General features: G+C 42.0%; 1 protein-coding gene across 1 annotated transcript in view; it reads left to right on the top strand.

Moving 5' to 3' along the window:
• The window catches only part of LOC147024520 (olfactomedin-like protein 3A), a 59784-nt gene extending 53516 nt beyond the window's left edge, over positions 1-6268 (top strand). Inside the window, exons 4-5 of the mRNA XM_085884526.1 lie at positions 4953-5068; positions 5185-6268. Of these exons, the coding sequence (XP_085740652.1) occupies positions 4953-5068; positions 5185-5954 (886 nt within the window). The 3' untranslated portion in view covers positions 5955-6268. The remainder of the gene's footprint in view (positions 1-4952; positions 5069-5184) is intronic.
• The last annotated feature ends 6651 nt before the right edge of the window (positions 6269-12919 follow it).

The following is a 12919-nucleotide window of genomic DNA, read 5'->3' as shown; positions in this document are numbered from 1 at the left end:
GGCGAACCCTATCAATAATTATTGGAGAGCGAGGGGGTTGGAGAGTGAGGAGGTTGGGAGAGCGAGGAGGGTGGGAGTGCGAGGAGGGGTGGGGGAATGGTAGGCAGCATGAGTGGAGGGGAAGGAAGTGTGAGGGGAAGGGGAGGCAGCATGAGGGGAGGGTCTATCCAGATTTAACCACCATCCAGGCACATCCAGAAAAACACAAAAAACAACGTGAAAAACAAACACAAAAAAAAACACGACTAGGGTAGGGGAGTTAGTAAAGAGAGAATGGTCTGCTTTATGCACAACACACACACACACACACACACACACACACACACACACACACACACACACACACACACACACACACACACACACACACACACACACACACACACACACACATTGTGCTTGGCTGATGTCAGCAATTTTTCAGCAATTGGCAGATTGGAGTCAGTGTTATTACTGACTGCAGTACATAATGAATACAAACCAAAAACCTTGAGTTGCTGTCACCGAAAAACAATGTGCATTTATCCAGACATTTCAAGGAGATGTGCACAAACAGTAATCTTTATAAACAGCCTGATATGATGGGTTGAAAAAATTTGGCTCGGTAATTAAGAAAACATGTTAATATGGCAAACGGCTCAGAAATCGGGTGTTATCAAATATATTTTGCTTTGAAACTCACAAAGACAAACATATAACCTTTGTAAAGTACTGTACACTCGATAACCAATTGCTTTAGAAACAGTCATGAGGACAAAGGAAAACCCGATGAAACCTCCATAAGATGTGGGATGAAACTTTGGCACCACGGCATCTGTAACATGCATGGCATGCCCACATACCCACAGAGTCCCAACGGATCCAAATCTACCCATATGTACCACATCCGTGTGTGCTCTATACGTACCTCCACCTTGTAGTAACTGTCGACTGTACATCCTGATCGGGACACGAACTGTAACGCCATCAACTGTCGTGCTTGGCAAGTGGCTTAAGCACTTAATCAAGCACTACAATGGAACACCTGGCTTGGTAAGCGATAACCAATTGTTGTCGATAAACCCATGCACCCGGAAATGCCCAAGCAATGTCTGAAATGGACAAATTAACATTTTTTTAGGACCTGGAACTGCTGATAAGTTCAATTCTGGAGCTTAAATTTTGTAATTCGGCTTAGTTTTGGAGATTCTCGAGGTTATGGAATGTGCAGAAATGAAATAAACCTATGAACACTGGCGTTTCCAGGCGTTTAAAAGCATTGCAATGTACCCAGCGATTTGTAGCTATGATGAACCTACATTCGATAATATGAGTGAGGAAAGTGAAAAAATAGACTTTATCGTTAAGAAATCATTGCGGCCTGTTCCAAGTCAAGGCATGGTTGAACAGGCCAAAAAACATGGCGGCTTTAGACCCCAGTGAGGTCACCCAGGATACGCCTTAAGTCCCCAGAGAGCGAGGTGGCTGAGGATCGCCTGATGAAGGATATAATTCAAAAAGGCCGTTAATTATCTTCAAAAGGGGTGTTTTAATTAATCGGAACACCCAATTTTCACTCTTCCACTTCCTTGGAGCTTTCTTGGTATACATGCAAAGTTTCAGGCTGCAAGGTTTCATGGTTTTGGAGCAATGGAGGAGAAACACTGACACTGACACACACACACACACACACACACACACACACACACACACACACACACACACACACACACACACATTGATATTTATTCGTATAGATAGATAGATGATGAGACTCTCTTTCCACAGAAGTAACATTCCCCTGAGGGGTGGGGGAGAGGTCAAAAAGCAAAGGGGATGAATGAACAGGAAAAATAGTAACCTGCAGGCAATAGTAGTTGGGTTGGGTATGGCTGCTTGAAGATTTGGAGGGAGGAGTGGAATTGAACAACCTGAGGAAGGTGATTCCACAGATGTGAGAAAATAGAAACAGAACAAAAAAGTGGAGATGTGCACAAAACCTGGATTTTTGGAATTTAACCATGACGAGGTGACTGGAAGAATCCTGGAGGAGCTCAGGAGTGTCGGACATCTGAAAGAGCAGAGGGAAATTTATTACAGTTGCAAATAAAGTAGTATTTTTGATCCCTGGTCCAACATGTGTATGTAATAAATATATGGCCTTTAATGGGAGAAGATGTCAGGATAAATTTATGGAATATGTGGTGAAATGGATGGTGGGCATGGGGCTTAATATGCCACGTTCCATTATCTGGGTCGGCAGTTCAATGGAGCGTGTCAGATTGGCCCGAATTTTCACAAACTATAGCCAGCCGGGCCTGACGCTTCCTGTATCCACAGAAATGTAGACAACTTAATCCCCCACCCTGAGCAACCAGAGAAACCCAGCCCACGCCAGTGAGGGAAAATGCAACAATGCTTTACCCACTATGTTGGAAAGATGGGAGGTGCAAATTCTGCATTCTTGCTTTCACATTATGTAGATAGTGATTTTTCGTATCCAATTCTCTGCAAATGCTTCAAATCACAAAAAAAATTAAGCTTTTGCAATCAATCAAATTTTGTTTTTCAATTAAACTTTTCAAGCTCTGCCTCACCATAAATATTAGTGTTTTACACTCTGGCTCACTATAAATATTAATGTTTCACACTCTGGCTCACTATAAATATTAGTGTTTCACACTCTGGCTCACTATAAATATTAGTGTTTCACACTCTGGCTCACTATAAATATTAGTGTTTCACACTCTGGCTCACTATAAATATTAGTGTTTCCCACTCTGGCTCACTATAAATATTAGTGTTTCACACTCTGGCTCACTATAAATATTAGTGTTTCACACTCTGGCTCACTATAAATATTAGTGTTTCCCACTCTGGCTCACTATAAATATTAGTGTTTCACACACTGGCTCACTATAAATATTAGTGTTTCCCACTCTGGCTCACTATAAATATTAGTGTTTCACACACTGGCTCACTATAAATATTAGTGTTTCACACTCTGGCTCACTATAAATATTAGTGTTTCCCACTCTGGCTCACTATAAATATTAGTGTTTCCCACTCTGGCTCACTATAAATATTAGTGTTTCACACTCTGGCTCACTATAAATATTAGTGTTTCACACTCTGGCTCACTATAAATATTAGTGTTTCACACTCTGGCTCACTATAAATATTAGTGTTTCCCACTCTGGCTCACTATAAATATTAGTGTTTCACACTCTGGCTCACTATAAATATTAGTGTTTCACACTCTGGCTCACTATAAATATTAGTGTTTCACACTCTGGCTCACTATAAATATTAGTGTTTCCCACTCTGGCTCACTATAAATATTAGTGTTTCACACTCTGGCTCACTATAAATATTAGTGTTTCACACTCTGGCTCACTATAAATATTAGTGTTTCCCACTCTGGCTCACTATAAATATTAGTGTTTCACACACTGGCTCACTATAAATATTAGTGTTTCCCACTCTGGCTCACTATAAATATTAGTGTTTCACACTCTGGCTCACCATAAATATTAGTGTTTCACACTCTGGCTCACTATAAATATTAGTGTTTCCCACTCTGGCTCACTATAAATATTAGTGTTTCACACTCTGGCTCACTATAAATATTAGTGTTTCGCACTCTGGCTCACTATAAATATTAGTGTTTCACACTCTGGCTCACTATAAATATTAGTGTTTCACACTCTGGCTCACTATAAATATTAGTGTTTCACACGCTGGCTCACCATAAATATTAGTGTTTCACACTCTGGCTCACTATAAATATGATTATCTGATCTTGAGTTTGATAAATCCTCCTAAACATGCCATTCTGTTGTGGTGCCAGCAAAGTGTGCTGCATCTTGGAAGACAATTCCCCTCGAAGGAGACGTTAAACCAACTGCCCCGTCTGCACTAATATTGCGTCCCATTTTGTACGTAAGTCGGCCTTGAGATCACGACAGGAATCATGCAGCTAGACCCTTAGTGTCAATAGATTCGATTTGTCCAGGTGTGTCCATCGTGTTTTTACGCACGCCATACTTTCAGGCAATTCGTCCATGCGTGCGATAACCAGGCAAATACATTGACAGGCGACGAACACATTTATGGGACTTAGCAGTGAAAGAAGCATCTACGAATCACTGGCTACTGCTTGGAATTCGGCAGAGAAAATTCCCCCCTCCAGAAAGAGGTGGTTCTTATTACATTTTGACTTGAAGTGGCACCCATTGTGCTTGAAGGCACTTGTGGATATTGTGTGTGAAGCATCGATGTGACGTCAACGGCATTTGCTGTTTGATAAGTAATTCCGTTCACTGACTGAGGTGAGCACGCCACAATCAGCACCAATTTCAAGGTGAAGTCTGCACAAAACAAGTTTGCCGCAGGCTAATTGGATCTCACATAAATTCAACTGTGAGGTGAACCAAAGGTGTATTATTGCACCGAACCAAAGGTGCAAAGCAAATTGGATCTCACATACACTCAACTGTGAGGTGAACCAAATGTGTATCTTGGATGCATCGCCAGTTCCTTTAGGCGTGGAACGCACGGACGTATTGTCTCAATGTGTGGCCAGGTTGCATTTCTCGAGGAATGTGTGGTTTGCCGATCATTGTTTTTCATGCCATGCTGTTTATTTCAGTTTGATTTTGTTTGTTTCGATTTGGTGACTGAAGATGAGTGGGTCACATCATGAAGCTTGAGAGTGTTTTGGGGAATTGATAGCTTTCCGATAAATTGAACCTTGTGAGATACCTTACCTGTTGTTTCGATCCAAAACCATCAACATTAAAACTTTTCTCCAGTGCATGCCACTTCTCATTCCCAAGTGTGGGGGAAAGAATCAACTGCACTCACTTCAATGTAAAATTTTTCCATCCAATGAACTCTATGTAAAGTTGACTATGTTCAGGCAACCAAACTATTCTCTTGGCCATGTGTGTGTGTGTGTGTGTGCGCGCAAGTTTCCAAGGAAGGAGAAAATATCCGCATGAATTGGATGAAGACATTGAGGATGCTAAACTGACAACCACTATTCTTCCAACCACTTTGGCACCAACTGCCAAGAGGTGGACTTCAGGTAAAAATAATAAGAATAATAATAAGTTGTCGATTGTGAAATATGGCCAATAAAAAAGATAATATGAAGATCGTGCCAAGTTTTCATTTGTGTGTACTGATGTTGCTGCTTTCCAGAATGTGATCGCACACTAACTGATATGAAAGCTGTGAAAACTGTTAAGAAGTCAGGCAAGCTCTACGGATCCTGGTTACGGGACTCCATTACAAACAAAGTGTACGTGTTGAGTGGCACAGAGAGCAAAGAAATCATTGAGTTCAACACCATGAAGGTCTTTGTTGGCACCAGCTCTCGCCCACCACCAAGTACCATCGAGTTGGAGGTTGGCTGGAAAGGCACAGGCAATGCAGTGAACAATGGCACTTTGTACGTCAACGAAAATGACACCATTGCTCAGATAGCTCGAATTGATATCCACACGGGTGTGGTGTTACGACGAGTCCCGTTGCCCGATGCCTTACCACCCTTCGAACGAGCTCCTTTTACCACTGTCTCTCTGATTATGGATGAAAATGGTCTCTGGGCCATATATGGTACACAGGCTCCAATTGAGCAACGCCACATAGTGCTGGCTCAACTGGATAATCGCTCACTTGCCATTCTGGACTCCTGGATGACACCTTGTGACAGTCGTGATGCACAGGCAGCATTTATCATCTGTGGCACACTCTACGTTGTGTACTCTGACTTTGACAAAACAGTCATATCATGTGTTTTCAGTCCATCAACCGACAAAGAGATAGAAAATGTGTCGATAGCCTTTCCGCATTTGTTCACATCTGAGATACATTCCTCAGTGCTTTATAATATGCGAGAGAGGCAGCTTTATGCCTGGGCCGATGGACACCAGCTTCTATACAAGCTGCAGCTGGGGAACAAACAATGATTGCAGGTTACCTGTACACCATTGTTTCACTGTTGTCCGGTTTGTTTTGATCAAGTGTGTTTGGGAGCACGGAATCGATAAGTGGTTAAAATTTTCTGAAGGCTTGTTAGATTTGCTGTTGATGTTGTTCACTGTAATGGCAACAGCATGAAGTCCTGGATTAGCACACAAGTCATTACCATATTCTATGCACTGTATTCCGTGATCTGCACAGCAACAGTATTATATAAACATTTCACATTGCATGATGTAAATGTATTTGTATTATAGGTTTATTTTGCTGAACAACAGCTCATAAATTGTGGTGGATATCTTGCAAGTAGTTGAGTGATTATTTTATAATTATACACAAGGGCGGTTCCAGCTTGATGTGGACCTTTATTGGACAACATATAAATATTCTTTATGGCCCATTGCCGCGGCCGTTAAAAACGAGTCGTGTGAGGAGCTGCAAAACGCCAAGGTAGTTCCATCGTGTATGGCCGGCTTAATGCCTATTTAGAGGCGAGCAATCCTTTTCTGAGAGTGGGCTAACCCCATGCCGGTTATCAGGATTTTCAACGAATTCACACACCAAGGGATTTGCCAATGTCACGGATTGTAGAGCAGGCATTTGTAGTGTTACTAAATAGGGATTTATTAAACAAAAGCAAATGGGCACGAGACACGAAAACGAATGCATCCAGAAGACAAAGACAGACCACCAAGTACAACAACTAACAAATAAATAAACCCTCATCTCTGTTTGTTTGTTACTTACGAAATCTTTAGATACTAAAACTATCTTTAGATACTAGATACTAAAATCTTTAGATTTCGTAAGTATATTGATCACTTCCGTTTCTGTTTGTTTGTTTGTGTGTTTGTTTGTTTGTATGCACGATAACTCGAGAACAGAAGAAGCTACCAATGTCAAATTACACCACGTGATTCAGGAGGGTGATGGCTAGCGCTGATTAGATTTTGGTCAAAATCGGTCAAAGGTCAAGGTCACAGTGAGGTCAAACATAATTCCGTAAATTCATGTGGAGAAATGGAGTATTTTTGCTTCGCTCGACGTTACGAGTTCGTTTTAACTTCGATTTTAATTTTGTCTTCGGTTTTTGCAATCGCTTAGGACGCTTAAAACTCGGTTGTCGAAATTCTGGTAAAAATCGGATGTTTTGGAGACGTTTTAAGATTGTATAAAAATATTTCACTCGACACGTCACGGGTCATCACGTGGTGCAGCGCGCTCAAGCAGACGCGTCGTTGAGTCACGTATGGTTTTGCGTGTGCGCGCTGATGGTGTTTTCGATAAATATGGTGTTTAAAAGTCATTTTTTATCCCAATAAATGTTATCGTCGCATGCCTGACTCGCTGAGCCGTTGGATTATGTAAAGATTGTTGGTGGATGGCCGAATATTATGGTTTTGTGACTTTGATAAAATAATATTGAATAATTGCGTGGAGAAATGGAGATTTTTGCTTCGCTCGACGTTACGAGTTCGTTTTAACTTCGATTTTAATTTTGTCTTCTGTTTTTGCGATCGCTTAGGACGCTTAAAACTCGGTTGTCGAAATTCTATATAAGACTGGGCAGGAGCATTTAAAACACATGCTGTCTACCTGGCAAAGGCCTGCCTACATGCATGCTGCACATGCAGAAACCTTTACACCCCTCCGATTGGCTCACTCTGAATCTGATTTATACATGCTACATTCTGGAGGAGCCATTTTAAATTCAAACCTAAACCGTCGGTCCTTAATAGTCCCCTTAACAGAAGTGAGGGGAGGAGGAGTGGGAGAGAGAGGGAGTGGGGTGGGAGAGAGAGGAAGTGGGTGGGAGAGAGAGGGGGAGGGTGGGAGAGGGAGGAGGTGAGGGGTGGGAGAGAGAGGAGGTGAGGGGTGGGAGAGAGAGGAGGTGAGGGGTGGGAGAGAGAGGGGGTGAGGGGTGGGAGAGAGAGGGTGAGGGGTGGGAGAGAGAGGGGGAGGGTGGGAGAGAGAGGATGTGAGGGGTAGAAGAGAGGGAAGAAGTGGGGTGGGAGAGAGGGAGAGGGTGGGAGAGAGGGAGAGGGTGGGAGAGAGGGAGAGGGTGGGAGAGAGGGAGAGGGTGGGAGAGAGAGGGGGTGAGGGGTGGGAGAGAAGGAAGGAGAGGGGTGGGAGAGAAGGAAGGAGAGAGGTGGGAGAGAGAGGGGTGAGGAGTGGGAGAGAGTAGGGTGAGGGGTGGGAGAGAGAGAAGGAAAGGGATGAGAGGGAGATGGGTGAGAGAGGGGAGGGAAGAGTGAGGGGAAGGGAGCATGAGGATGTGAGCAGGAGCGGGATTCCGGCAGATGTGACGTCCAGTTTAATGTCCATTAGAGAGATGGCATACACATTGATGAACCACCCTATCTGTGAAACACCGGGATGACACATTACAGCTGGGTCGTGATTCAAACTCAGGCTAGACAGCTCAGAGAGAGCGTACGTATCTCTTGGCTGTCTTGCCCTGATGTGGCGCTTCATTACTTTCTAACAACCAAAAACATATTTTACTCATTGTAATCATCGAAGTTATTTTGCCTTTCTAACTCCAGAGATGTCCCCACGGAGAACAGCACTGCAGTATCACCATGGAATCTTGTAGAAGATCGAAGCATGAAGAGTTCTCCAAGAAAACACTGCAAAGAAACGGTTGATTAGACTTTTTAAAACAAAACATTTAATTTTTGCCTTCACCGAATGAGAGAGTATTGCATTTGGGTCCGTTTGTTTGTTTGTTTGTCTGTCTGTTTGTTCGCACAGAACTTTAGTGTTTTTCTCCGAAACTGCTTGTCAGGTTGAGACAAAATTTTCACCATAGTTGTGAATACTCATGTAGAATGTTTTAATGATAATTATGATGTCATAGGTCACGTGGTGTGGCAGCCATGTTGGAAAAATGGAAAAACTTTGGACCTCTGTATCTCTGAAACTGCACCAAGGAAACATTGAAACTTGGCACACGGCAAGTACTCATGGAGAAGAGGTGTGATTTTTTATGATGTCATAGGTGCCTTTGTTATGACATCACAATTGCATAGTAGAACGCAACATCTCATCAGTATTAAAATTTTTGAGGGTCATCTACGGATAAAATGGTCCACAGACAAAAATTTGATGACATCATCAGGCACGTGATTTGGCAGCCATATTGTTTTTTTGTTTTTTTTAAACCTTCAAAAATCTTCTCTGAAGTGCTGAACAGATCGAGGCAAAACTTTACACGTATGACTGCCTATTCATGAGGAACAAAAGGTTCACACATATGATGTCATAGGTCACATGATTTGGCAGCCATGTTGGATTTACCCAAAAACCTATAAAATATCTTCTCCAGAATGGCTGGACAAATCGAGGGAAAACCACACAAATGCTGCCCAAGCCTTATGTGTGCAAGTTTGTGAAGAAATAATTGATAGGTCACATGGTTTGGCAGCCATATTGGATCGAAGAAAATATTTAATAACGTTTTCTGTGGAACCACTCAATCAATCGATGTGAAACTTCACAATTATGATTTAGTAGTGATGGGGAAACCATGTTTTAAATTTCAACTTGATCAGACACATGGTCTGGCAGCCAGAATTATTTATTTTTTTGATCTGGGTTCCTCTTTTTTTTAATTCTTTCTTTGAATAAGACTCACTTGGCTGTGCCTGGATGGTTTTGAAGGTAGAGGAGTAGCAGCTGAAATGAAAATGTAATCCAGGTTCCTCATGATGACTTCATCTTTGCTTTTTGCTTGTTCGGGTTCCTTCTGGTGACTCCAATGCATGACAGTACCTGCAGTATTTGATCTTCCATTTTATTTGAATTGGATTTATTTTCATCCCATTCTAAATTCAATTAAATAACGGTTTAAAAAAAAAACTTCATGGGTCAGGGTCAGGAGTCTAATCAAAGCAGGATTGCATCAAAGCAGGACATATTGGTATCCAGTCATCACTGCCAGCAGTTATAAAGTGGCAGTTCTAATTTTGTCTCTTATTAATTACATAACACACCAGTACACAAACACCACACAAAATACACCACACAAAACTATACAAACCACACAAAACAAGTCCTAGCGAGGATCTGCAATCTCAGATTGCTCTTTTTCTTGTTTGTATATGTATCTATCTATGTCGAAGTGATGGGTCGTATCATGAAAGACAATGGTCCGAAAATGAGGACACTTCAAAATTAAATTGCACATTTTCAGCAAGTGATACACCACCTGAATGACCGCAGACAACATGGGGCCAAATGCAGGTGAGTAGGGCCTGAACTTTGTTCAAGTGGATTGATATATTCAGTGACAGAGTAAATACTTTGTGTCATGTATGGCAATGGCTTGGAAATGAACAACCAAGCAACTTGTATAGTGCTCGCTAAGTGGCTTAAGCACCCAAGCAAGCACTCCAACGAAATGGTTGATAAGGAACAGCAAGTTTGGCAAGCGATTGGTCATATAAATACTATGCACCCGGAGATTCCCGGAATGTCAAGCAATGCCAGAATTGGACAAATAAACACTTTTTTTTAGCAGTCAGAACTGCTGCTAAAGTCAATTAAGAAGTTAAAATTTTGAAATTCAGTTCAGTTTAAGAGATTCTAGAGGTTATGGCACATGCGGAAATTAAATATATCCACAAACACTGGCGTCTCTGGGCGTTTATTAACATTGTAATGTATTCAGCGATTCATATGAATGAAGATGAGGTATTAGATGATATGAGTGAGGAAAGTGAAAAAAAAATCTTTATCATTAAGAAACCACTGTGGCCTGTTCCAAGTCAAGGCATTGTTGAGCAGGTCAAAAACAATGGCGAATTAAGACCCCAGTGAGGGACAGCGAGATGATCAAGGATACACCTTGATAAAGGATAATTGAATAAAGCTATTAATTATCTTCAAAATGGGTGTTTCAATTAATCCAAACACCCAATTTTACCTCATGCACGACCTTGGAGTTCCCTTTGTATGCATTCAAAGTTTGGTGCCGCTTGCTTTCATGGTTTTGAAGTTATGAAGGAGATGGACAGACTGACTGGCACACACTGACATTTATTAGTATAGATAGATATCCAGATTTGAAATTAATATACAAAGAGTCAACAGCCTCCATGGGACTACACTGATGTAACAAACAAGTGGTCGCATGATCCTGTCCAACCTTAAATAAGGAAATGGGGAGGTCATTTGCCCATCATTGCCGTATTGCATCCCTAAGTTAATTTTTGCTACAGCTCGAAACAGCATTGATGTTTTTCTTCGTCTCAATAACCCCATCTTAATTGGGTGACCCAACTTATGTAACAATGAAAATGACATATTAGCCGTGGATACTTTCTCACATACACAATCACAGATGAACAAAGCAGGGATCCTGTATAACAAGCTCAAATGTCCTTTAGGGAACAGTAGGAGAGTAGAGCAGAGAAGAACAATGCCGGCAGAGGTTATGACACAGCCAAATATCCATGACAGAAGAACAGATCCACAGCAAATGAGAGAGTGTCAGGCTATAATGAACGTCCAAGGTGAAAGAGAGAGAAAATCACTTCTCAGGTGCTAATATAGCCCCCCCCCTTTTTCCCCTCTCCCAACTTCTTGTGTGTCACATGACATGGTGTGGCCACTCAGACAACACCTTCCTGCCACTGGCCCAATTAGAACGTGACACATGACTCCAGTTAATTGTGGTGCTTCTCCCAGGGGGTCTGGACAATAGCAAGCTTCATTGCAGCAGTGAGAGGGTCCTCCCAGGGGTCTGCTCCAAGTGATGACATTAACAGCACCCATAGTGATGTCGTGTTGGGCCTGCACTGATGCTGGAAGAGGGAGAAAAGGGTGTGAACTTTATCATGTCCCATGCTTGGGTGACATCATATTAATTACCGTTGGATGTCACCTTTCTTTGTGAGGCCCGTGTCGTTTCAGACAGGAAGGACAGATCACACGACACCACCATTATAGATAATTATTACAGCAGACAACACCACCTTTCTACGCCATACAAAAACAGGAAACAGGACAAGCTTCACCTAAATGTGAAGTCCTTATTTACCGGCAAAAACTGAACAATCCTACGTGAGCAGACGGTCCATACTAAGGCTTTGCCCTTTACTAACTACTCCGTACCCCCACACATGTTCCAATATAATAGTTCATTGCTCAAATTGTGTGCAGTGGTATTATTTACACTGAAAGTAAAACAAGAAGTGACATAAACACTACTCAAAGCATTCTGAGTCAAACCAAGATGCTGGCCAATAATGTCACGTGTCCTGTGGGACAGAAGTTTGTCATTGAGTTCTTCATGAAGGAGAACATCAGACCAGCTGATAGTCATTCATGTTGTTGTGTTTAAATGGTGCAATGAGTTTACAAATGGCCATTAATTGATCCACCATCTTGATCATTCTCACTTGCAACCAACTGCTGTCACTTGAAATTTACACTAGATTACTGCACCTTAAATTGCAAAAGGATTGTACCATATGTCAGTGTTGAAAGATGTTATGGCAGAATGATGGCAAGCAAGCACGGAGCGGAGACTTTCTTGGCTCCAATCACCAGATAATTAAATAACAAGAGCAGCAAAAATGCATTACGATGAAACCACGTTGCAGTGAATGTTTTCTTTCCCTGGAAAAACCACAAAAGACCTGGCAGCGATTTTTATTTTATTTTTCCTCGTTTGTGTGCACATCTGGAGAGCACATGAACATCTTGGCGGGGCAGATATCTGTGCACCACAGCCTCAGTTGTGATTACTGTTTGAAGGGTGACCAGGTTCCAGGACCAACACAGAAATAAGCATCTGTTCAAAATTAATTTGGTAATAGCAATCGATATCTGATCTCCCTGGCAGAGTGCAAGATTCCAGTGTCTTTAGGTCGAGCGTGCCACTGTCATTTTTGCCAGTCTCCTTTTTAAATTCTCCACATTGTCCAAACTTGTGGTCGATCATCAT

Source organism: Eptatretus burgeri, chromosome 6, assembly GCF_056783735.1.
Source record: "Eptatretus burgeri isolate ZD-2024b chromosome 6, Ebu_testis_v1, whole genome shotgun sequence".
NCBI lineage: Eukaryota > Metazoa > Chordata > Myxini > Myxiniformes > Myxinidae > Eptatretus > Eptatretus burgeri.
Note: the sequence above shows the minus strand (reverse complement) of the source record. Positions and strands in the feature narration are given on the sequence as shown.